The sequence below is a fragment of the Pyrgilauda ruficollis genome, unplaced genomic scaffold (genome assembly GCF_017590135.1).
Source record: "Pyrgilauda ruficollis isolate IOZ18807 unplaced genomic scaffold, ASM1759013v1 scaffold229, whole genome shotgun sequence".
Taxonomy (NCBI): domain Eukaryota; kingdom Metazoa; phylum Chordata; class Aves; order Passeriformes; family Passeridae; genus Pyrgilauda; species Pyrgilauda ruficollis.
Window position 1 is genome coordinate 198526 of NW_024522428.1, and position 27004 is coordinate 225529.

At 43.3% G+C, this 27004-nt stretch overlaps 1 protein-coding gene across 1 annotated transcript in view; it reads left to right on the plus strand.

Annotated features, from left to right (window-relative positions):
- Nucleotides 1–3680: 3680 nt before the first annotated feature.
- ITPR2 (inositol 1,4,5-trisphosphate receptor type 2) overlaps nt 3681–27004 on the plus strand; it is a 128157-nt gene continuing 104833 nt past the window's right edge. The window contains exon 1 of the mRNA XM_041468717.1: nt 3681–3808. Coding sequence (XP_041324651.1) covers nt 3717–3808 — 92 coding nt within the window. The 5' untranslated portion in view covers nt 3681–3716. The remainder of the gene's footprint in view (nt 3809–27004) is intronic.

The window sequence follows — 27004 nt, forward strand, 5'->3', positions numbered from 1 at the left end:
AAGCCTGTATTCCTAGCTTTGGAACAAAAGATTACCAGAGAAAACTGATGGAAAACATATCCCAGTTATTGACTAAGCAGTCTCACCTTCACCCTGCAGCTAACATTTTAAAAGGTAAAAAAACCTCCATATTTATCCAAATAACCCATTTGGTGTATTTCTGCTCCAGATAAATGAAACAATATTCCATTATAATCTCTGGCCCTGTTTTATCTTTTTCTAAGTAGACTTGTTATGACAAAATCTCTTTCATTTTAATGAATTTTTTTCCAGATATCATCTTCATAAAACTAGCACTCAGAGAGGCATAATCATTATTTTTAATAGAAGAGAATTAATACTTGTTAAAAATACTGGAGGATTGTCACTACTTATGTTTCCCATCTCCAAGGAGAAGAAGAGCAAGGGTTCCTCAGATCTGCTTTTCCAGGGTGATCTTCCTACCATTTTAAGATCTGGTCTCCAAAAGTGGGTAAGTGCTGGTTTATTTTCAGCATACAAATAGCTGAGATTATCAAGGTGTTTCAATGGCACAGGTTTAAAATGAAGCCTAAATACTTGACTGCCTTCGGGATGTGACTTTTTATAGGACTCATTTTTAGTTAACAGCTTTCTCTGCTTGGATTGAGATTTCCAGTTCATTCCACGTTTACCACTGGAGAGCTCAAGGTGGTAAACCATGTTCAGCTGCTGGCACCATCCAGCCTGAGCCAAGATGAACAAGCCTAGAAGTGAAGGAGAATGCAGCCTGTACCTTGATTTCCTTGGGGGGGGGGGGGGGGGGGAAGAAGCAAAGATGACTGCAAGTGTAGGACTCCTAGCAGTTCCAGCTTTGCCATGGCAAGCATATGCCAAATATTTTCTAAAGTGACCCGAATTAACCTTATTGCAGTGGCAAAACCTGTGGGCCCCTTTCTCCCCATGCAGGCAGAGCTGTCAAGGACACAGCAGTCCTGCCTCACTGCTGACAACCCACAGGCATGTCTCAGGTGCCAAAGGACATTTCATATGGCCCCAATAACCTGTGTTTAAGCAACAGAGCTGTCCCCTCCCCTCCTGACAGAATGGTCCCAAATGGGGCTTTGCTCCCAGGCACACCAAGGACACACAATCCTGTTGCTTGGCCAGCATTCTCAGGAATAGTCCCACTGATCTAAGGCATGCCAGGATTTCATTTACTGCTGGGAAATGTGAAACCGCTCTGGTTAAAGTGTCTTAATTAGGCCATTAGAGCCTGGTATAAAATGGCTGAGATAAACAGGGTCAGGAGGGCAAAGGATATTGTCAGTGCATTGTAAAGCCTTTGCTGCTCAGCTCAAGCTGTCCAGAAGCACATTTCCATGAAATAAAACACTGGAGCCCTCTGAGTGGTGGCTCCTGGAGGTCCCCTGGGTCAACGCTTTTCACATAGTCAGCACGTGGGCAGGGAGCCAGAGCTTCTCTGCTCGCTGGTGCCTTGTGCTGCTTGGACATTCAGTTTCTAATTCCGGTGTGTTTTAACTTAGTCCAGCTTTGGGGTTTGCTGAGTGTGTTTGGGGCAGTTTGAAGGGCCTCATCTTTGGTTTTCCTGTCCAAGGGCTGGTTCCTGAATGAGGGCTCTGGCACCTGTTTTCCTCATGGATTTCCAGGAAGGATTTAACAACTATGGTGACTCTAGGAGACTGAGCTGGAAGAATGTGGGGAAGTGTCAGATCTAGGGCCTATATTTGTGTGTACACAGAATCACAGGATGGATTGGGTTGGAGGAAACATCAAAGCCCACCCAGTGCCACCCCCTGCCATGGGCAGGGACACCTTCCACTATCCTGGGTTGCTCAGATCCACATCCAACGTGGACTTGAATGCTTCCAGGGATGGAGCAACCACAGCTTCTCTGGGCAACCTGTGCCAGGGCCTCACCACCCTCACAGGGAAGAAATTATGCCTAACATCCAATCTAAACCTATCCCTTTTCAGTTTAAAGACATTCTCCCTTCTCCTATCACTCCATGCCCTTGTAAAAAGTCACTCTCCAGCTTTCTTGTAAGCCCCTTTTAGGTACTGGAAGGTGCTATAAGGTTTCTCCAGAGTCTTCTTTTCCACAGGCTGAACAAATCCTGCTCTCTCAGCCTGTCTCCATAGGAGGGGTCTTTCCTAGCATTTTTGTATCCCAGTGGGTACAAAAGAAAGTGGCAAATCCAATATATTCACCATAAAAGAGCAAAAGAGGGACCTCTGGAATGGCATAACATACATCTAGATGCTAACACCCTTTTTTTTTAAATTTGGAAACTCATCATTTCTGATCTCAAGAATTTATGCTCAGAAGTGCAATAAGGTTGGAGGTTGTAGATCTGAGAGACTAAATCTAAGTGTGAAACCCTCAGCTTGTTACTCACTACTAGCAGTCTGCACACTCCTGTGACTAGATTAATATTCTTATAATATAAGAGTTAGTACTTGATCAGGCCCTTTTAATTTGTCTTTATTCCAAACCGTATTTTTTTTTTTTTTTTAAATACAGTGGTTAACAAATACTATTAATGAGTTTGCTTGTAATTTGGAGAGCTGTCTCAGGTAACTCACACCTGAAAAATCATAAAAAATATATAGTTTGATTCTTAGAACCATTAGTGAAAATCACATTTCTGCTAAAAGAATGCACAGTATTTTTAAGAATAAGAGTCCCCTACTGAGGATAACCTTACCTTGGAACTGGACACTTCCATCCCATACTGAATGCGTGGTTTGGTGGGTTGGTCCTTGGTTTTGGGCAGTGAACTGAAGCAGAGTGGGTTTGTGCAGCCCCCCTCTGCACCTGTGGCCACCAAGATATGGCCTGAAGCCTCTGTGGCAACCATGCTCTTTTCCAGCTGGGTATGTTGGGGGAGCCCTGGCAGCACTGGCACGACTCAGGCTCTGGGCAGCCCAGCAATGGCCCCAGAGGAACGGGCAGGGACTGATCCCAGGAAATTCCACCTGGACATGAGGCAGAACTTCTGTCCTGTGCAGTGACCGAGCCCTGAACAGATTGTCCAGAGAGATTGTGGAGTCTCCTCACTGGGGATCCTGTGCCCTGTGCTCTGGGATAGCTGTGCTGGAACACGGAGATGGCACCAGCTGACCGACCCACTATGGCCTCTTCATCCTGACCCATCCTGTGATTCTGTGTACTCCTGCACAGCACTGCAGCATGCTCTGCTTCTCATTAAAAACAATAACTACAGGAGTTGTGGTTCCTGAAGTTTGCAAGCCATCAAATAGAGAGTGACACTTTTGGACCACTCCAAGCACACTCTCTCAGCTGTGGCGAAGGGTCGCCGTCCCCGCACGCCCCCCAGTTTGGGCTCCCTCAGCCGCTGCCCCTCGGGTTCCAGCCCCAGGGAGCCGCCCTCGGGGAATCACCGACTGGGGGTCTCGGCAGCCCCTCTCCGGGCCGGCGGGGTGCCGGGGCCGCCTGCCCGGAGGCTCGGTCGCGGGCCCCGAGGCTCGGTCCCCTGCCCGGGGCGGGGCAGGGGCGGGCTGGGGCGGAGGCGCGGGGGGCGGGCGGGGGCCGGGCCGTGCCGAGCCGCGCACCGGACTCCTGTCAGCTCTTTCGGCACCGGGGCCGCGCTCAGCCCACGGCTTCCCCAAGGATCGCTGTTTTTCGCTTTGATTATATTTTAAATTTTTTTTTTTTTTTTTTTTTTTAACCGCGAAGGGGAGGAGCGCGGAACCCAGCTGGAAAATGAACCAGAATGTCTGAGAAAATGTCCAGCTTTCTGTACATCGGGGACATCGTGTCCCTGTACGCTGAGGGCTCCGTCAATGGATTCATCAGCACGCTGGGGTGAGTGGGGCCGGGCGGCAGAGCCGTGTGCGCAGCGGGAAGCCGGCCCGAGGGCAGCGCCGGCGGCAGCGGTACAGGAAGGGGCGGCAGCGCTGCTTGGCGGAGCGGGGAAAGTAGGAAGTGATGGGGAGCGGCCGGGGATGAGAGAAGTTCCCGAGCGGGGCCCGGGCGGCCGCGGTACCGGCGGCGGTGCCGGGATTCCCGCTCGGCTCCTGCCGGGGCTGCGCCCCCGCGGCGGCCCCGAGCGCAGCACCAGAGCCCGCTCTCTGCCATGCCCAAACGCCTTCCTACGGTCTTTATGTACAGCTGACCTTTTAATTAATTAATTAATTGCCCGTCCGAGAATTTTTGACAAAGATGTGAAAGGCAAACCCTTTGCTTTCTTCTTATCGTCCGAATCAGCTTATTAAATGTGTATCCCTTTATTTCAGGTTTGTGTCCAGCACAATCTGGTTGTCACTGGTGAGATATTTATAATCAGATGTTTAACTTCATGGGGATACTTTTCCTCTGAGCTCTTTCTCTTTGCGAGGTGAAAAGATGTATTTTACTTCACTGAACCGCTGCTTGTTTCAGGTTTTTATTAACAGTGGCCACTGCAAATCACCGTTTTGGAATCCAGGAGAGAAAGCCTCAGCGCAGAATGACAAATACACTGATACATTTCTTTACATTGATACATTTTTAAAACCGTCCTGTAGTTCGGTTGCAGTGACCTGACCGGAGGGCGTGGTGGTTCCCTCTGATGTTTGTAGGAGAGCTGCGGGAGCTTCAGTGACTTTGTGGCATGTCCTTTACCGCTGGAAAGAGCTCCTGTGCTGCATGGTTGTAAGTGATGCGATCGGCAAGGCAGGTCAAACTCTAGTAAATACCTGCTTAAACATTAGCGGTACCCTCGGAGTAGCAGTGAAACTTGCTAGGGCAAGTTAATGTGTGCCTGGGAATCGCTCCCGTGTTTGTGTTTGGCTCCCCGTGTTCTGAGATCCCTGCAATGGGGGGACTGTTGGTTTGAAATTGTGAACAATGAATGTCTAGGTTAACGTGGTGTGCTGCTGCTACTGGAAAAGAGCTGGTGTTCAAGGTCTTTTATACTTTTTGATACCTTATTATTGCGTCCAGTCCTTGCTGTTCATTCTTCTGATCTGTTCACAAGTGTTTTTCCACTGTCTGTTCCTCTTTTTGTTAATTTGGCGCCTTGTCTCTCCATGACTCCCCATGTTGTCTCACATCTTTTGTTTTGCTGGCTCTTACAACTTTAAATTCCGTCTGAAAATTTTTGCTTTCTGTAGATATAAATTGCTGGATATTGTTTCTTATTCTTGTTCTCCCCAGCACTTTCTTTTTGCTGGCACAGACTGTTGCTGGTTGATGGTGTTGTTGTGTCTCATCACTGGGTTCTGTTATCTGGAGGAAGCTGTGTGTGCCATGCTTTTGCTTTCATTGTGTTCCTCCTTTCTGAGAACATCTGCTCATGGCATGGATGTTCCTGCTGTGACTGGTGCTTGGACAGCTGTCACTTGAATATGTTTTGGCATCACCCTGACACAGTATTCAGACTGCTGATCCTCCCCGATCCCTCAGAGTTAAGGCAGGACATTTACTCCCAGTTTTATAGAGGAGAAGCCAAGATCCAGGCTTGCCTAGGGCACATGGAGCTCTTTACTAAAAGAAACAAGTGAGCTCGAGCCAACATGTTCTATCCAGGCTCTCTTTTAGCCAGGGAACCCAGCTCAAAAAAACTACTTGGGATGAGACAGGAGTTCAAGAATGCTGATGTACCTCTGTTGGCTTTTCAGTACAGCCTTTTTTTGCCCTGCTCCCTGGCATGGTAAAGGCAGCTGCAGAACCAGGAGGTAGGAGTGGAGGAGCTCTGGGAAGCTTGAAGTCACCAGTGGAAAACTCCCATGGCTACTCAATGGGAATGCTGACCCCTCTGCTGGTGGTACAAGAGCTCGGACTGAAATTTAAAATTGTGATGCCAAGTGACTTTATCCATGCCAGCTATTGCAATTGCTGCCTTTCAACTGGCTGCAGCAACACAGGAGGGAGAAAAACCTCTTATGTTCAGGGAAAAAGCTTGGCCAGCTGCACTTTTGGTGTGCAACCATTGCTGAACTCCTGCACCGTCTGCATTCCTTCAGGTTCTCTGCAAATCTCTGTAAAGAGGAGGCCTCACCTTCCAAAGGTGCCTCTAGCTGGTGAGGACAAAGTGGGGTGGGATTGAGAATGATTACTTGCTTCATTTGACTGATGGGAATCCTTGTTTGAGTACTCTTGCTTGGGTTGCTCAGGGTGCTGTTCTGAAAGGTTAGCTTGCCCAGCACTTCTCTTACACTACTGAGCCCACTGGGGAGTCTCATGCTGTTTCAACAACTTGAAATCCAGCTCAGGGCTAGTGACTGTTCAGCAGAGAGAGAATCCTGTTTATTTTAAACAGTCAAAGGGTAATTGTTTCTTAAATGAAGCATGAGCAAGGCCATTCTATAAATAAGGTAAAAAAGTGCACAGCACCTCTCCCAGCAGGGCGTCTGTCATGTCATTGGACATCACTCCTTGAAGGGTTGATCCAGCTCAACACATGAGTTTTGAGGGAGATTTCAAAGCATAGGCTGTTTCTTGAATTTTGTAGTATTTTTTCCTCACTTGCCAGTGCAGAAATTTTTGCATGCTCAGTGTCCAGATGATATGTTGGGCCAGGTTGATATCTGCTGTAACCTGAGAGTGGAAATCTTGCTCTGGTGTAGTTCAGAAGGTATAAACTATCTCTTTTTATGAGACAGAGAATCTGTGGCCCTGTGTCCAGGTGAGCATGCTGAGAGGTGCTAGGTGAAGGCAGAAGTGCCTTTCCACACCTCCCCTCTACAAAGAGGGTTTGAGAATTGCTGGAACTACATTCTGTCAGTGGGTCCCAAAGGCTTGGAACACTTCTTGGAGCTGGAAGAAGCCTGTGTGCTTGCCCTTGCCCCTCCGTGTCTCTGAGTGGTTTCAGTGCTATAAACAGCAGTTGGATGTGAGCATGAAGGCTCTGCTTTCAGCTTTGATCCCCCTTAGTAACAGGAAACTGAACCTCTCTTGTGCATCTGGGGCTAGTGCTGTAGGGTGGGATGGGAGCAGGGAAGTTGGGCACTGCTGCTCCAATTCTTGCTCCTCAGTCTAAGTTTTAAAAGAGAGCAGTTTTGCTCAGCTTTGGAAGAAGAGGTGTAACCATCTGTCTCCAGGAGAATGTTCCAGGCTGTGGATCCCACAAGGAGAGAGGCACCTCTGGATCATGGTAAAGGAGAGGGTTTCAGGCCTCAGCATTCCCTGTTGGCTACTGCAGACCTTTGGATTCTTGAGCTACTGAGAGCCCAATAAATTCTCTGCTCTTTTTTTCTGCTTGGCTTTGGGCTTCCTCTGGGTTTGGATGCTGCTTTGAGGTGCTGATGATGTGTATTCTGGCTTTTCCAACATCAAGGCTCTCTGAGTTTCCTCGCTTGCCCTCCTTCCTTGTAAAAAATGAGAATGCTTTTGGTAGCTGGTAGCTGAGGAAATGTTTGGGAAAAGCAATTTACATCCATTGCATTCTGTCATTGCAAGATAGGTTTGATACTGGATTATTGAACTATGCTAATTCTGTAGGGCTTTCCCTTATTTCTTTAGCTTTTAGTGTGTTTTGGCTTCTGCCCAGTTGGAGGCCTTATGTCCCACGGGACATGTATGGCAGGGCCAGGCAATGAATCCAGTGATCTCACATTGTCCTAGGCTGGTGTTGAGACCACCTTTCCCAATATTATGGCTGTGAGTGCTCTCAAATGATGCATGGTGGCAATTAAAACTGCATTAATCACCTATCAGTACAATGAGGGGAAGAAAATATTCTTCACTGGAGAGGTGGGGTAAAAAAAAAAAAAAGTAAGTAATGATAATGGCCAGGATCAGCTGTAGGTAAGTTTGATGATGGGCCTGTTAGTCACCATGGGGAGCTGCATTCCTGTCTCACCTCCATGAATGTGCAGTGAGAGATCGCCTGGAACATCATTAATGGAGCATGCAGCAGGACCCACCTGCTCTGTGGTAGATGGCCCTGGATGATAAGTGATGCTGAAACTTACTTCTAAGAGGCAGCAAAAATTGTGTTGTAAAATATTTTGGACTCATTTCCTTGCATGTAATGTTGATTTTTCTTGAACAACTTCTCTTAATTTGTGGGAGTGCTTGCTGGATCTTTCTTACTCAAAACATCCCAGATTTATTCAGGTTTCTTCACTGGGTTTTTGTTAATTAGTTGTCTTGTTAAACTTGGCCTTCACAGAGGGGTTGAGTCAATCATACTCTGTGAAGAGACAGGATTAAGTAGAAAGTGCTTAAGAAGAAGCATAAATCAAAATGTTGCAAGTATAGCAAAGGCTGAAATATGTCGTCTTGCTGGCTTCAGGAATGGTGCTAAGACAAAAGATGTAGTGACTGATGATGCTTCCAGGAGCCAATGTAGTGTTTTCATCAGTGCACTCATTTTTCCAACCTTTCTCTCCTGCTGTCTGCATGTGTAAGCTATGGTTAAGGACCAGAGTATCCGTCCTTTAATTAATAGCAAACTTTTCTTTCATGTGCCAGCTGGAAAAGGGTAATTAGTCAGGAAAGAATAAAAAGCCTGAAGAAAGGGAGTGGCATAACTAGAATTAATCATAATTTGATTCTAACATGTAGAGAATCAAATAATACCTAGAAGAGAGATGGGAGTATGAATTTCAGCTTTTCTGTGGGAAAAAGTACTTGTATGTTTTGTTTCCTAGGTACTTTATCCTCTAGACTTGATAGAACGAATGAAATGTGACAGTTTTGATTGTGTGATTCTGATCTTTTTTTTTTTTTTTTTAAATACCATCTAGGATTGGCATTTTCAGGAATATGTTCTCTTGGTTGTCTTTCTAATGCAGCAGCCCTGGTCTGAATTCTGCAGCTGCTTTGAGTATATGATGATGTACACTTTTCAGCTGCACAGTGTATTTCTTTTCTGTGATAACTAATAAGCTATGCATTATTAACTACTTTCACTGATCTTACAATAAATGCCATGTAAGTGGAGATGTAGGCATATAAATACACCTCTGTATCTCACATACGTTGCTATTCAATCCATATATCAAAGCTCATATCCTCTATAATTATCCACTCTCATCAGCAATTAGGCACCGCTCCAGCTTTTATAACAACCTTATTTTGATGTTTGTTTTATATACTGTAACAGCAGTGCCATCTTTAAATAAACAATGAAACAAAGCTTTCCACAAAGCAGCCTCAGGGGAATGTAGCAGGCCCAGGGGAAGTTGGTTTGTTTCAGAAGTTTTACTTATTCACAGAGCACAGCCTCAGTGTGAGGAAATATAACATTAGGCTTAATTACAGCAGTATGATTTATGAGGCTGCATGCTTAAATGTAATATCCTTGGTTCAAAGGTCTCATTTTCAAACAGAGTTGGAGAGAAAATGGGGGTTAGGGAAAGAACTGATTGATGTGGAAGTGAGTTTACCTGCTGTGTAAAGAGGGGACTTGGATTTTGAATTGAGATAGGTCATACAACTTCTGTATGTATGTTCAATTCTCAGCTGGACTGTGGATGATGTGGGGAGTAGTCAAGAAGGAGAGGGGAGATTGTTTGACCTGAGTGACCTGAAGTCTTTTCTACCTTGCTTTTCCATAATGAGGGGATTAAACTAGATCACCTGTGCATGGTTCTTGGTGTCACTTGAAACCACAGTTACCCTGTATTTTAAAAGTACTGCAGAGGAGAAGTCAGTCAATCTCTGCCTTCCCCAGCCTGGAAGATTGTTTCTCAAGGGGCACATGGACCTTGGCTCAGCCGGGTGTTTCACTGCACGGTGAGGTCTTTGGAACCCTCCCCTGCCAGTGCTGCTCAGCTGGAGCCTGAGCCTGTTTGTTGGGCAACAGCTCAAAGCTGTGTCCTCTGCACTTGAAAGTCTGGTTTCTGCTTGCTTGGAAAGGTCTGCTACTTCTTGTAAGGGAAAAGGGATGTGGGTGAAGCTCCATCACTTTGATACACTTGGTATCAAAATGGAGTAAAGAAAACGAACAGTAGTTCAAGGTTTACTTTTTACCTTGTCTGTGTTGGGTTTTGTCACTTGATCAGAGATGCATATTTTAATTCTGTTAAGGATGTAATCCCCCTTATGACTGATTCCTTTAAACCTTCAAATCCTACAAATTTGTTATTTGTAAATCTGATTCCATCTAATTACTTGAACCAGCAGTTCCACCACTATGTAGATGTGCAGGCACTTCCTGACACAGGGTCCTGGTTTCAGCTGTTTATGGTGCTAAACCTTGATGTTTGAGACCCAGGGTAGATGCCTGGAGCTGAATGTTTTGCTGTAGAAAGTTTCAAGTAAAATGGCCTTTCTGAGAACAGGGTTAATCAAAAAACCCCAAACAACCACCTAACCAGACCAAAAAAAAAGCATGTTATCACCATTTTTCAAAAAAACCCAAGAGTCTTGCAGATGTGTGTCAAGAGTCTTCCTGAGGGCAGGGCTTTCTCCAGCACCACTTCTCCAGCATGGAGGGCTTGTCTTTCTCTGCCCTGTGGAGTTTTGCCCAGATTTAGCAGGTGTAAGCTGAGGAAGGATTTTAGCCTAAGACTTCATGCACTGTCGTGATACCTGCCTCTTGCTGGGAGGCAGCAGTTTTACCTGGTAGGAACAGCTTCTCTCTGCTGACACTGGGTACCAAGAGCTCTCACCGTGACCTGCAGCTGTGTGGGACGTGAATCCCACTTCCCAGGATTTCCAGATTCCTTTCCTGGGAGGTTGTGGATGGATGGAATGTAGGAGAATAGAGATAGTAATGAAGGTAATCTCACCCCTAAGGAGTTACAGCTGTGCTAATTATCAAGCATTAGGAAGAGGCCTGCCCTTAATAGGCCACAGCTAGATCCAATTAGGATGGGTATTGTAAAAGAGTAGGTTGGCTGGTCCAGAAGTTAGTTGGAGTTTGTTGGCTGTGCTGTGAGGAAGAAGGAGTCAGTGCTGCAAGGAGCTGCCCATAAGAAATCACCAAGAGGGTATGGAGCTTTTGCAATAAGGTGACAACAGGAGGTCACAGGAGAGCTTCAGTTGTGTAGCTGCTTTGTGTTCCCCATCTCTGGAGAAGCAAAAATAATTTCTGATTTTAGTGGCTCAGTTCACTTCAAATAAGAAACAAACTGAGAAATTACATTCTTGCATGGTAAGGTTTTGGAAACAGTTAAAAAAGAAAACCACAGGGTTAAAATGTACTTATTAATGTATTATATTAAGTACTGCTTGAGGTTTTGAGGGGCTGTTTTGGCTGTGGTAGACAAAAGGTTGTGTCAGGAATGGTCTTGTTGCTTTTGTTGCTGGTTTTGTGACTCTGTACCTCAGTCTCTTAGCTACTTCTTATCCTCATTGCATATTTTGATTGCTGTTGAGCAGAAATACAGTGTTGTTCAGAGTATGTGATTTTAAAACAACTCTTATTCATTGCTTAGTAACAAAGGAAAGAGGACCCTGAAGAGTGGGCTATAGGCTGCAGAAAAGAATGTGAGGAAAACAACCTCCCCTGCCCTTCCAGTGCTCCCTTGCTAGATGATGAAAAGAAGGAAGAGAGGTGTGCTGATGAATTCAGGATGAGCAACGAGCACAGCAAGCGTTAGAAGGGAAGTGGGGCTGAAGAGGAGCAGGAGCTGCAGTTACCAAGAGATCTGCAGCCCCTGCTGAGAGAAAATAGCTCTAAAAGCTACTGACAAACTCTGTCCTTTTCAAAGGGAAGAAGTTAGCTTGCCTTTGCCACTGTTTACTTTGCTATTTCAAATGTTTGAGGCCTGTGCTAAGGCTGGTGAGGTTTCAAATACTTGAATATTTGTTTGTTTTTTGTTCTGAAGGTTTTTGACTTTGTCCAGGAAAATGAATGTTTTATATCACCTTCTCCAAGAGAATGTCTGAGGTAAAATGCTAGCTCCTCAGAAAGAAATTGCAGTTTTAAGATTGCCTGTGATAGTTTTTGTAACAACAAAAATTAGATATAACAAATTGTAGTACTTGGTAATCTTGTTATATAATAAAGTTCGGAAAATTAATTTGACATGTCCCTTTAGGTCATTGCTGCTGCATGAATGAAGGTTTTGGGTTAAAATTTATATTAAATTCTTGGCAGGAGGAGGCTGGAAGAGCATATCCAAATGTGGTGGTTATCACTGTGGGTCCCTTCCAACTCAGCTTGCTCTGTGGTTCTGTGATTTGACAACAAGTTGAGCTTCCTCCAGCTCTTTTGTATGATATTAAAACAGTAGTCAACTTCTGGTTCTTTGATCTCTGACAGATAAAAATCAATTTCATTTAGGAGGAATATCAAGAAACCAACCCTGAAACAAGGCTCTTTATATGCAACTCAAAATACAGAAACTTCTTGTGATTCAGTGCTTGGGCTTCTTATCTTGATTTTCTCTTAGAGGCTTGTTTGAATTTCAAACAGCTTTTTTTATTCCCTGCACTTGACACACACAAGTTAATCAGTGCTGCAGGGGCAGTTGAAAGCGCACAGAATTAGGGAAACAACTGCTTAAACTCTTAGTAAGCCCCAGATTTTTTTAATACTTGCTTCCTGCAGTTAAAAGACAGGAATCCAGTTCTTAAGAGTAGATTTTTGGGTCGTTCTGTCACTGTGATGTGGAAAATTTAACTTGGTAGCTTTAGAGGGCAGCAAAGTTGGATGTAAGCAGTATAATTTTGTCCTGAATCTTGCAATACCTGACTTGATTTGTAAAATCCCAACTCCTACAGCTCTCTTACTTTTGGATAGCCTCAGCTTCTCCCTCATGTGCTTTGCTAAAATATTCTCAGTTGCCTTTTCAGTCTGGCTAATTTTTTTTACTGTTCAGAAACTATAAATAAAGAGAGGAAGCAAAACCAATGTATTAGGAAAGACTGGATATTGCTTTTGAAAACAGAGAGCAGATCTTTGTTCAGTTGTGAATGCTGAAAAATGCTCAAATGCATCACTAAGCAAGTTTGATTCTTCTAATCAAAGAGTAAAAGTTTAAAGCCCTCCTAGAAGGTTGGGATTTAAAAAAAAAAAACCTTTTTAAAACAAAAAAGACCCAAACCAACAAATTGACTAACTGCGTGGAGTGAAAAAGGTTAACTGCCTGTTAATGTTTTCTTTGATGTTTTGGACAATTTTTTTAGGTTATCAGTTTTTGCTAAGGTGGTCTCAGTTTCAGCAGAGTGCACTGTCCTTGCTTTGCTGCCTGGCACCAGTGATGGTGCCAACCCATAAACTCCTGTTCCAAATCTGACAGGGCTCAGTGAGCTTGGTTCTTTACAGAGAACAGAAAAGTCAGGGTTTAGTGGAGAGTTTTTTGCAATTTCAGTGGAGTAAAATGAGATTTTCCATCAGGCTTGCTGATATAAAAATCAGGCAGGGCAACATCTACACTGCTTCTCAGGTTGACGACAGAACTTAGTAAGTCAAACTTTACTGTCAAACAGGCTTCCTAAGTCCTCGAATGATGTATTTTAGATTTTAATGTTGCTGTGAGAACTGTAAAGCTGATTACTTCACTAAATACAGGAAGTCCAAGTTTCAAATGAGATTTTCAGGTACCTCTGAAGATATCCTTATGTACCATTGTAGCATGTTATTTCTAAAGAATAACCTTGCATTTAAATCGTAAAAGTACAAAATAACATACAGAAAAATTAATGATTTTTTTTTTTATATTTTGGCAGTGAGGAGGTAACAATTTATGTGTGACAGGCTGGCCAAGCTGATGAAGGGATGGAGCACCTCCCTTGTGAGGAAAGGTTTAGAGAACTGGGATTGTTCAGCCTGAAGGGAGCCTACAGAAAAGATGGAGAGAGACTCTTAACAAGGGTGTGAAGTGACTGGACAAGGGGGAATGGCTTCACACTGACAGAGAGGAGGTTTAGATTGGATATTAGGAAGAAATTCTTGTGAGGGTGGTGAGACCCTGGCACAGGCTTCCCAGAGAAGCTGTGGTTGCCCCATCCCTGTCAGTGTCCAAGGCCAGGTTGGATGGGGCTCTGAGCAAGCTGGGATAGTGGCAGGTGTCCCTGCCCATGGCAGGGGGATGGAATGAGATGATTTTTAAGGACCCTTCCAGTCCAAGCCATTCTATGATATTATATATTATTTTCCTCAGAAAAAGTAACTCACAAAATTGTTGCAAAGCTTCATGACATTATTTCCTTTATAAGTGGTTTAAGATGTAGGTCCTACACCTGCAAATTTGTGGACTTAACTGCAAAGATGTAATGAGACAATTTTTAAAAAGAACCTGTTGAATAGGATACAAATTCAGATTTTTTACTTGCCTGGCTTGATCTTCATGAGTATTAAAAGGTAAATTAGGATTTGATCAAGAGACCCTTCAGAGGCAGTCACCTGGCTGTGCAGAGAGGGCACTGCTGTGACCCCTGGGTAGCTGCGGGTCTGGCTTAGAGGTTTGCTCAGTTTGTGTTAGCAGTGGCTTCTCTTGCAGAAACAAAACAAGGTCAGGATCTGGCAGGCAATTAAGTCTTGTCTGTATTAACTTTTGCAGTTGAACAGGTTTTTCTGTCACTGAAGGCAAGAACCAATGAATGTCCCACTTCCCTTTCCTCTGTAATATCTGGGATACATTGAAACCATGGCATGTAAAGTTTGGTTGTAACAGCTCATTTGAGGCCATGCTGTGCACGGGGCTGGTCAAGTCAAACTCTGGATTTCATCTGATCCATTTCCTTTCTGTGCCAGAATGGAACTGTTGTCCTTGAGCATAGCTGGAAGTGGGACAGCGCTGGTTTGAGTTTTCAAGCATGGATCTAAAGTATTTTTGAAGGGAAACAGTGGATTAAGGGGTGGGACATGAGCAGAGGAGCCACTTGCGCGAGGTTGTTGACAAATTGTGGGATACAACCAAAGACTCCAAGTTCTGGCCCAGTGTTCTTTTATAAGCATTGATCTAGCGAGCTGTTCAATGAATAAATTCTTTTATACTGGTTTATCTCACAGTAACTGGGCTTATGCCAGTAGTGACAAAGTTAGTTCATTAAGGCTCCCACATGTCAAAAGGTGTGTTGTTTTATTTTAAGTATGTGTCTAAAGATGCAGAATTTATCACTTTGAGAAAACTGTGCTGAAGAGAGTCTTACACTTGCTGGCATTATTGTTATGCTCACCCATTGGGGGGAGCCTTGTTGGCTGATAAGTATAATTAATGTTCTTCATTTGTAATGGAGGTGAGGGAGAAAATCCTTTATGCAACCTGATGAGTGGGGCAATAGAAGTCACCACCCAAAGCACTTACTCTTGGTAAAGCTGCATAAAAACTGGGCTGTGTTACCCAAGAAACTTCTTAGAAAGAAATTCAGCATCATCAGGGCAAGGCGTACAGGCCTGAATGAGTACAGAGAACACAAGAGAAAGACATCAGTTATAGACAAGAAAATCTGCTGACCCAAGAGTGTTGGTAACTCCCCATGTGTGGAGACATGAGGCTTGACTCCATTTTCTCAGAAGGCTGATTTATTATCTTATGATATATATTAAAATACTACATAAAAACTATACTAAAAGAACAGAGAGAAAAGATCATCAGAAGGCTACAAAGAACAAGTATAGAATAGAATGCATAACAAAATCTTGTGACTGCTCGACACAGGTGGCTGTGATTGGTCATCAATTGAAAACAATCCACATGTACCAATGGAAGATACATCTGTTGCACTCCACAGCAGCAGATAGTTATTGTTTACATTTCTTTCCTGAGGCCCTCAGCTCTCAGGAGGGGAAAAATCCTAGCAAAGGATTTTTCATAAAGTATCATAGCTACATAAGAGCAATAAAATGAGTGTGCCACTGAGCAGTCTACTCTCTGAAAACTGCTATCAAAGAAACTCCTGCTGTTTGATATGTCCTGGGTTCAGGAAAACAAGAATTCACAAGTTCTCAGACTCACTGGGCTCAACGATCTTAGAGGTATTTTCCAACCTAAATGATTCTCTGACTATATAAAACTATTTCCAAATGACTGATGAAAAAATTACCTGACATCATCTCAAACTTTTCTTTATGGCAGAAACAGCCCTTAAGTCTCCAGAACTGACAGAGTTGCTTCTGACTAACAATAATCTGGTATCATGGGATGGATCCAACTTCCAAAGTGTAAATTTGTGACTGGTATTCATGTTGATCCATGGTGCAAGAAGCAATCACAGAAAAGACAGGAGACCAGAGAGAATTGATATTATTTCTAATACGAGAACTGGAAGCCTTGGGGGTAGAATTAAACCAATAATAAAAATGCCATTTGGAAAAAGAGCTGGGTGCATCAGTAGGAGTCAAAGCAAAGAGGTTTCCTAGTCACACTTGGAGCGATGATTTGCAGATGAAAGTAAAATATTTTATGGGCAGCAATTAAGAATTGTTCAGGCAAGTTAGGGAAATGAGTGGCAAATAAAGCAGGGTGGGGTCACTGAGTTAGTAAAAAATATATTTGCTGTGGTTCTGATCTATTTTTCCACAAAATATAGGTGAGGGGAGCTTTGGATTGCTTTGTGTTTGAGCCTCAGCAGAGATTTTACTTTAGGAATAACCTCACAGATCAGTTACCCAGCTGTGGAAGCACAGGTATGAGAAGGCAAGGGGCAGCTTAGAAGGTGACAAAGTAAGACAGAAATTTTTGACCTCTTTGTGGAGAACTCTTCTTGGTACTTAAAATTTCAGGTGTTTTAATTTATCTGAGGAAGAAGTACATGGTCAGTACTATGCTGAGGCTTCTTGAGAGCAGCTGGCATGTTTCGCTGAAGGAGTTAATAGGGCTGTGCTTTCACAGGTGCTCGCAGATCTGGGAGCGACAGGGTCACCTTGATGCCTCACCCAAATTAACTCTTTGCAGATATTGCCTTAGGCAGAAGATCAAGGAACTACTGCTGAAAAAGGCATTGCTTTTTCTTCTCATAATTTGCAAAACCTTCTGAATAAGGTGCAAAACCTGCAGAATCACACACCTGGTGAATGTATTGCTCCTGAAACAGATTGCAGGTTAGCCAAAAGCTTTCACAGATCGTCTATCATCTGAAAGTGTAGCATCCCCTCAAAGTGGCGAGATCAATGTTTTCTGATCTCATCAGGCAAATTTGGAATTTAGAAATGAGGTAGTACATATATTTAGAAATGAGGTAGTACATATATTCATTCAGAAATCGTATTGTGGCTTTGAGACTGCTGAAACGGGGGGTGCTAGAAGAGTCATGGCTGATTTGCAAAATGTATGATTTGGTAGCATGTAAGCAGGAAGTGGGAAATGGTGCGGGAAACGTGACATTGGCAAGACAGATACAAAGGAGAGAGCCCAGCTCAACAGTGTCTTACGGGGGCATCACTGGAGTGTGTGGCTGAGGAGCTGAGGGTTTTTTCTGCCAGTCATGACTGGTAGTTATGACTGTCCACTAAGACAGTTGTGATTTATTTCACAAAATCCCAGTGCTTATGAAGTCAGGCACCAAAGGTCTCTGCAAGTTGGAGAAATTTGGCTGAATGACTTTTGTAGATATAGAAATAAGAGTGAATTATCTATGGATCAAAGGAGAATTTGGAATTCCAAGTATTTTGCTAAGCTTTTGAGATGGCAGGCTTTCAGAAAAGACTCACTATCTCAATGTGCCCACAGGCTGATGGGTGTGGGTAGAAAGAATCATTATGGACTTCTACCTTCAACTCTCTCGTTATAGATTCAAGGAAATGAGGGCACTGTGTTGCACTGCTTTTGAGGAATTTAAAACAGGAGTAGATATGAATATGAATTATACTCCAGAAGTTATTTTATTTCAATATAAAGCAAATTCCTACATCATTAAGAACTTTTGGGGTGATGTGGACTGTGTAGAAGATCAAACACAAGGTTGGAAAAGCTTGTTTCAGCCTGTTCGGTAACTTGAACATCTCTTGGGTGGAATTTTACAGGAGAGCTGATGAAGTCCAGGGATTGACTGGATGTGAATGAGACATAATGAATCAAGGAGAATTCAGTCCCAATTGCCCTTTGTGCCTCCTTTTCCTAAGTAGTTGAAATATATGTTAAAATAGTCAACCCTTGTACTGACAAGTACATAGACTAAGAAGACCGAGTTCATGTCCAGATCAAGAATAAAGATTTCCAACAAGCTGAGGTGAAAGCATTTTTTTCAGTGGCTGCTTTTCATCTATTATCTCAGTTTAGCAGAGGTCATAGAAGAACTAAAGGAATTTTATCCCTTTAGCCTGAAAGGACTGCAAATATCTTGTCAGCTATTCTTTTCAAACACTTCAGTCCTCTGAGGATAATGAAGATAATGCATTCACAGGCTTGTCTGAGTGATGAAATGTCACATATCTTCAAATGCTGTCAGAGTGATCTCTACACCATGGTAGTGGGTATCTGTTGTTGGTGGATGATGTTACCCATTGAAGGAGCTTCAGAATTTCTGTTTTGGCTGGATTTTAGTTGTTTTTGTGTGCTGGTAGCTGAAGGGATCAAATCTGAGTACTTGTTTTCTAAGGACTGTTGAAGGCACTTATTGTTTGTGTTAAAAAACTGGTGCGAGTTTTTTGTCCCTGACTTTTGCAGCCAAAAGAAATATGGATCTGTTTTGTAGGGTGGACCTTAAATACCTTCTGTGAGTTCTCAGTCCTTCTCCATATCAAATGGGACTAAATTGTTGTGAATGCAGTGAGGCGTAGGTTATTTAATCTAGTTGAAGTGAAGAGGGAGGAGGATTTTTCTGTGCATTGTGAATATTGATAGTTCTTTCCAATATTAGTAGCTCTATTGTTAGCTTGTGGTTTGGTCCTAGTCTGGGGGTGAGGGATTTTCTCTTTGGAGGCTGCTGTTCCCATCTTAAACAGGTGCCTAGGTGTCCAGATGAAATTCTGTGTGTCTGGGTTTCTGATTCATATCAGCCCTAATGTGGCAGCAGCTGCTTTCTAATGGGTCTTGCCTAGAGGGGATTACAGGGAGTGCTGTGAAGTCTCATTTTTACTTCCTCCACCTTGCCTACAGTGTGCTGAGAGGAGGGGAAGTTGGATATTTGTGCCCTCCCTTGTAGATCCAGAACTGAGCACTTGCTGGTCAGCTGTTTTCTGGGCACTTTGTTGCCAGGGTAAGTTAGCAGAATATCTGATTTAAATGCCATTGAAAGTCTGCTCCACAGCTATGACAGGATCTCTTCAAAGTTAGTTGGCAGGAACTTAGCAGAACTTTGGTGAGGTAAAAGTGCTGTGATACTTTTTTCCTAATTTCAGGATGACAAGTTAGAGACAAGCTTTTCTGTTGTGTAAACACAAAGCTTTAAACACAAATAGTTATTTTTGGTGCTCTTTTCCTATGACAAAAATTAAACTTGAAAGGTAAAAATAAACAAAAACATGTTCTAAAACATTTTCAGATTAGAGGTTAGAAAAAAGAAAGAACAAAGGCTCAAGCTCACTTCCAACTCACATAACTGCTGACACAAAGTTGCAGTCCAGCCAGATGAACAGCACGTTGTGAGGTACAGGAATAATTTTGTAGTCCTTTTAACTAACCAGAGTAGCAAGCAGCATATACAGGCAGTAGAATAAAGCCTTGTCTCTGCTTCAGTTTTTCTAGGAAGTATGATAATATTTAGGTTTAACCAATATCTGTTTTATCTTAATGGATCACAAGAGAGCACTTAACTTCTGATGTCTTATTTAGAGCGCTGTACCGATAGAAGAATTTATATGTGAGTGAACTGTGGTGTCAGATATGATTGTGTCTTTTGCCTTGGTGAATAGTTTTTCAAACCACCAAGGCTGTGGATGTACACTTACTCTGCAAGCTGTTTTTTGTGAGTGGCTTCACATTACTGTTCCCCATCAAAAGTTTATGTGAGTGTTTCTCAGCACTCTCTAAGCAGTATGAGCTCATATATTTAAGCAATTTAGTAGAAGATTTGTGCTAATGGGGTTGACTGTTGCTTAGAGACCCTCAGGCTCTGAAAGGTTGTAATGTGAAATGAATGACCCAGATTAATGTTTACTGTTGCCCTTGCCTGCATTTGGGTCAACTTAGTTCTGTTATTCAGTGTTGTGATCTGTGGCTCTTGTAACTCAAAGGAGTGTCAGGTTGTAGGCACACAGTTTGTGGTAATTGGGAGTGGGGCTGTGGAGCCTCATCCCCAATGGGCTACAGCTGTGCAGGACAGCTGACCAGTATTGAAGGTAATGAGACGTGGAGTGCACAGGTGCACTGACCAACCACCAAAGGGTACAGAGGGCACACAGGTGCAATGCATGAACCGTGAGGGGTATAAAAGGTTGGGCCAAAGAACAAGAAGGGTGGATGCTTGCAGCCTTCTGAAGTGACATGATGTTAATCTGTATGGGTTGAAGCCTTCTGAAATTATATGATAATACTCTGTGTGGCATATGCTGCAACATCAGGTATGCTGTTTTATTTCTGTCTGTCAAATCAGAAAATAGTGGAGAATTCTGCTCCAGAGAGGTGCTTGGGGAAGGCTGACAGCTGGGATTTCCACTCAGGGAGGAAAAAAGCATCTGTTTTAGCAGGAGGCCAGACCTTCTTCCACTTAGGCTGAAACATCTCAACGTCCTCTTGAACGGAAGTGTTAATCAAAATATAGCAGACTAATTGTTTATGTGAGTGGATGAGATTATCCCAGACAATGTGGTGCTGTTTGACTTGGAGAAGGAACTGTGTAACCATATGCAAAGCTGCACCACTGTGATAGATGATGGCTTTTTGATTAGGTCATAAAATCTGGGGAGGTGATAAAAATGGAGCTGATTTTTGGGTGGGGTGCTCTACTATCTTTTCAGATCAGCTTACAGCTGTGGAGTATTATTTACTATGCACAAGTGAATAGGGACTAGTAGCTGAGGCAGTGGTCAGATTTTTAATCTTAATGTGCCAGGCAGCAGGTTAAGCTCTTGTGATAATGTGTCTGAGAGCTTTGTGGAAAAGGTTAGAATAGTTTTACTGTGCTAAATATTATTGCACCATGTTAGAGTAGGAGCTTTTAAATGGGGGTGTTTGTACCAATTAGTTTAACTTGAAACTAGATGTGAGCTTTGGTATGCTTGTTTTTGTGTCCAGGTTCCCTTTGCAGGGAGAGTGTGCAGTAGCAGTTGCTCCTACAAAGTCTCTATGGAACAGGGGTGTCATGAAAATAAACCTCAGGATCTCAGGCTAGCCTGTTAATTGCATTTAAGACCTTGTACTGACACAAAGGGATGGAATACACAAAGCACCCTGAAAAGCACAATGCCTTCTTCCTGAGAAGAGCTGCTAAAATGTATCCCATTTACTTTGTCTGCTCTGGCCAGAGAGAGCTGACATGTCTAAAAAGGGAAATAGGTGACTTTCCATTGCATTTCTGCATGGTCCCCACCATCCTGCTTGAGAGTTGGTCATGCAGGAGTAAGGAATGGTGGCTACTTAGTCCATTACCCATCACATTCTGACCTTGCTTCAGTTCCTTGTGGGAGCTGCATGGTCCTCTTCAAACCAGGTAATTTATTTTTTCCTGTCATCCCTCATATTGTTTCTGTCCCCTTTGCCTTGTGCCTTGGAGCCCTGTGCTGTCCCATTACCTTTCCCACACTTTGGATTCTGCCCTTCCCCATTCCCCTGTTGCTTGAGGGCATGAAGAACTTCTTGCAGCACAAGCTAAAGCCCTGTATGCTCAGTCAGGGCTCCGCTCTGTGTGCAGAGGAGCTGATCCCAAGGCTGTCCCTCTGCCATGCCTCCTGCCCAGCCTGCCAAGAAGCTGCTTGCCCAGTGCTCTGACAGGTCCTGCTGGTGAGTGGAGAAGGGGAAATGTTATTTTTTCCCATGTATACAATGAAAGGAAGCGCTGTAATAAATGGAGTGAGGTAAAAAGGCTTTCCCGGCACATTACCTTCTAACACTTCTTCATCCTGTTTCTCTGCTCCAGGTCCCACTCTCCTGTGGGGAGGAGGACTGAATTCCCCACAGCTGGCTCCTGCCAGCTCCCAAGGCCTGGCTTCCTCAGGCAGGGAAAGCCCAGCTTTGTCCTGTTAAGGGGGTGAAGGATATCTCTCCCTTGGAGCTGGGAAAAGGAGGGTCTCTTGCACCTCAGCACACTGGAGCGAGTGTAGGAAAGTGCTGTGTGATTGCTAATATAGCAAAAGGAATAACAAAGTCTCCAGAAATTATGTAAAAGACAAGAGGGCTGGGTGGGAGGGTGGAGAGAGGAAACACTTGGAGATGTCTGCAGTGCTTCCTGTTTGCTTCTGAAAATTATGAGTCAGATCCCCCAGAAACAAAAGAGAGGGGTTTGAAAAATGGTGAGACTTAAAAAAGTAATCATGTGTGCATCTGTTCTCTTGGTCTTCTGGTTTTTGAGCTCTCAGAACTGGAGGCCATTTTTCACATTTTTCAGGGCAGTGGTGACAGCAAGGAACACACTCTTTTCCTTTCCAGTGAAAGTAGAGGGGTTTTTAATATCTTTCAATGCAGCATCAGGAAGAAGACCAATAGAAAAGATACCAAAGATCGCATGGTTTGGAATAAAATTTATGATAGCATTACATTTCTTCTAGAGTTGATTGCTTTGGCTTGGTTAGATGTAACCCTGGAGCTGATTTGCCTTTGCTTTCTGAGGTACATACTTTGGCACAGAAGGGGGAAGGTGCATTGTGTGTGCCCAGATTGTCTTTGATACTGATCCAGAAGGAGGAACCATGCTCCTTTCTGCTAGGTCAAACACAGCCTGCATCTTTCAAACCCATTGATTCTGTGGGATTTGTAGTATGAGTGTTGATAAGTGTGTGTGAGTATAGCAGGATTGCATTTAAAAAGGAAAAATGAAGTGGCTATCATTGTTCCACTTATCGTATCACCAAGTGAAGGCTTTTTTAGAAAACCTGATTTCTTTGTTTCTCTGCCAGTTAATTCTCAGTAAATGCATGTAAGTGATAAAAGACCCCAGTTTTCCCAGTAGAAAGTGATTATTTGCAGGTGTTTTTCCTCTGTTAAGGTGTCAGGATAAGCTGTGTGAGGAGACCTGGAAGCATTTCCTTCAGCTGAAAAGAATGCTGCTGAACTGGAGGGCCTGAAGGTAGAAGGCCAAACTAATTTTTTTGTAACAGAGCTTGTTGTTTAGACACACCTTAGAAGATGATCTGACTGACAGGTGACAGCACAGCCAGAGAGTCAGAGCTCCTTGGTGCTCAGCAGAGTCATTACTGAGAGCTCAAGTGGACCAAAAAAAAAATCTATATTAATAGACACCTGCTCTTGTGTGCTCTGGGTGCTGGATGCAATAGCTTGTACTGCTGTAAGTGTTTTCTGGAGTGTTTTTTGCCACTTATGCTGTCCCCAGACCTGTGCAGGGATGAGCCTGGAGGGGTCCTGGAAACTCCTCCTGGAGTATGCAGCCACACTGGTTAGCATGCTGAGCTCTGCTGAGCAGATGTGGGGCTTTCTCTGCCTCAGAGCCTGGGAGAGCCCTTGGGCACGTGAGATTGGCTCTTGTGAGTGTAGCCTCTGGGTGGGAGATGCCAGCCTGCCTGGAGGTTGGTTTGAGAAAGGTCTGAAACAGTTTTGAGATGTGAACCTGCTTGTTATGTCATTTTCCTGCTTTAAAATATTGGTTATGAAAAGTTCCCACAAGTAGAACAGGGTCACACCTGTCCACTTGCACAGAAGTGACTGTTTTGCCACCCTGCTTGTGGCTGCTGTTTCGTGACTCTCCTACTTCTCAGCTCCTTCCACTGTGGCCAGAGCATTCCTAAGCATTTCCTCTTCAGATTTTGGCTCTGTGCTGCCATGTGGGACTTGCTCAAGCGAGTGTGTACAGGTTGGGGTAGGTGTGGCAAAGGGCTCCTAGAGGAGCTCCCAGCAACTGGGAAAGCAGTTCTGAGACAATCTGGAACAGCTCCCAAAATGATCTCTCTCTGTAGGAAACTGGCTTTTCTCAGTTTTAAGACAAGTAAATAAAGCCACTGATTTCTCAGCTGTTTTCTTTTTTTTTTTTTTTTTTTTTTTTAACTTGCTGCTGAAGAAAGAGAAGAGCAAAGAATATGCAAAAAACCCCCGCAAGCTGCAGGGCAAGCTGCAATAATAAATGTTTACGAATTTTTGCAAAGTGAAAATAAAAACCATACAATCCTTTGCTGAAAGAATTGGAGCATGTGTTGATGTGGAGGTATCTCCTGTGCACAATTCTCATTGCCACTGGTGAGAGCTGGACACCTTAAAGGGTGAGCAGACCTCGTTCAGGGAATTCCTACCAGCCAAAGTCATTGTCCCCAGGGGCAGAAGTAGAGGCTGAAACCAGCAGCAGAGTTTTTGGGAGCTGGATTGCGTGCTGGCTACAAGCTTGTGGGTGGTTATGCTGTTCTACCTGAGAGCTGTCTCCTTTTATCTGAAGGCAAAACCAGCCAGCGCTGTAATTCCAGAGCAAGGGGGTGGTCAGGAAAGGATTATGATCCCAGTGTAAAAGTGGAAAGGGACTGTGGCTGGGGGAGCTCAGGATATGTTGTACGAGTGTGCTTGGACAGTTTCTGTGGCTGCTGAAAGAAGGTGCACTAAAGGAGGGATATAAAAAGCACTAGGTCAGGTACTGTGTTGCTGCAGAAAAGGGCTGTTTGACTAGTTTCAGTGGAATTATGCGTTCACACTAGCTTGGGACTTGTCCCCATTGTTGGCCTCTGAAATGAGGTGAGCCCTTTCTTTGTTCAGTACCTTGGCATATAACAGTGTTTGTAACATGGAGGGTTTTGTTATCTGTATTGTCTGAAAAATTGGGGTTTTTTGCTTAAGCAAAAAAATAACACATGTAAAATTTGCCTCGCCTTTGTAAAATAAGCACCGCAGAATGTGTAAAAACTTTGGTTGAGCAATGTTTTCCACTCACATTTTTACATAGTGTGACATGGGTTGGTCTGCTGGATTATTGCTGTTTGTGTTACAAATGGAGAAAGAACTTGGATCGTTTTCCAGGATTTACATTCCAACCTGTGTTTACAGGATTGATAGTTTTTTCATGTATATTTGTGTATGTATATATTCTGTATGCATTTGTTTGCCTACATATATGTTGTCATTCCAGATGCTGAGGTTCATTATTGGCCTTACAGTAGCATCTGAGGCTGGTTTGTCTGCTTAAACAACAATATTTTTACATTGTGCTATTTCAGCAAAGTTTGCTAATTTTCTTCCTTTGCTTATGCTTCCTTTCTACAGTAAGTGTTGCCATTTTGATGAGTAGGTGTGACTGCCTTCATTATGGGGATGAAGTCACTTTTTGATCACTGGACAGATATTGGTATTTCTCAATAGTGTTTTTCTGGATAAATATCTCCATTCTCATTAAGTGCTGCTAGCAGTGAACGATCCAGCCTGACTCCTTTTATTAGCATATAGTTCTTCAAAGCAGTCCTTTCAAGTGACCATTCACTTGATGGTCACTTGAAAGATACGTGCAAAGCTGAGAAAAAAACCTCAAATTCTTTTGTTGTAAACTAGACATAGAATTTCTTTTGACTTGGATTATTTTCCCTATGCTGTTGGCTTATCTTTGTCTGTGGCTGAATAGGTAACTCTGCAATGAGTTCTGCTTGGTTTTGGGAGCAGTGATGCTGTTACTAGGATCTCTTTTCTGAAGTCACTGTGTACCATGGAAATTTAAACTGCTCAGTCTGATAGGGACCAGTTAGTGACCTACATGCCTAAAATTCACATAAAGATGCAGGGTTGCCTCTGACACCCTCATTTTTAGCATACAGTGGTCCTAGTGTCAGTGTTTCTAATGTGTGTTAGGTTGAAATGCCTAGTAATTCTACTTTATCTGTGCTTTTTTACTTTGAGACAGCTGAGTTGCAGACCTGTTATGGATGATTGTAAGGTGTGAGCAAGCAGAGTTAAAGTCATGTGTGTAATTTGGATTAACATCTAAGTTTGGACCAAATCCTGGGCTTGTTACCGTGTTTGCGTTCCATATGTAATTGGCTGGATTCAGTGGAAATGCTGCAGAGGTTAGATTGCAATTAAATCTTTGATGAATGACCTTCTGTGTGAGGTGCTGACACTGCTGCTTCTTTCAACTTCATCCCTCAGTGCAGTTCTGGGAAGCTGGGATGATGGGGGTGAAATCCTGGCCTCAGAGACTTCAGTGGAAATTTTGTCCTTTCTAAGACAGCCAAGATTTCACCTAAAAGGAAGATGTTAGTAGTGGAAAAATTGTACAGTCCTCCAGGTGATGTGTCCTGCAAGCCACTAAAGAAAGCCTTCAGAAAGCTTTCCTAATATTCATTTTATAATTTCAATTTTTTTAGCTTTAATACGAATTTCACCCAAAAGAAGGTTTGCCTGTGGGTTTTCCAATTAAATGCCTTTAGGCTGTTGTAACATCCTTGTATGATAGACTCTTACTTTTCATGTTAAAAAAAAAATAGAAAAGAAACAAAGGAAGAAATCAATCATTTCCTTGGGTTTATGGGAATGTAATTGTTTATCAAAGGCACTGAGACAGACTGAAGCCAAAACCTGCCTGGGAGCAGAGCGCCAGTGTTGTAGAGAAGTACAGCAGAACTGGGTGTGCCTGAGGAGGGAGTTGGGTGGGATAGGCTGGCACACCTCCTCCCATTGCCAGTTCCCTATGGAATCACAGAATATCCTGAGCTGAAAGGACCCACAAGGATCATTGAGTCCAACTCCTGGCCTTGCACAGCACAGCCTCAAGAATCACACCCTGTGCCTGAGAGCATTGTCCAAACACTTTTTGTGCTCTCTCAGCCTTGTGACTGACCAATTCCCAGTCACCTTTTGACCGCAGAATATATATAGGTGTGCTTGGCACCGCTGAGAGTGACTTGATGTATGTTGTATTGGTGCAAGGATCTTGAAATACTGTGCAAATGTTCATTTGCTTGGCAAAAATCAGTATGTCCAAGTGAAGCTCTGTACCATTTTCTTGGTGCAATAATGGCTTACCTATTACGCAGGCCAAGAAAATTGCAAAACTGAGACCAAAGTCCAAGAACTATTCTTTCTCCCTTCCTCTGCAACCTCCAAATAGCATTTTATTCCTTTGTAATAATAGGTTTTAGTTCTGGTCTTCTAATTTAATGGAAATTGCACAATGTTTTAAAGTAAATATAGCTATAAAAAGGGATAAACAAATTCTACCAAA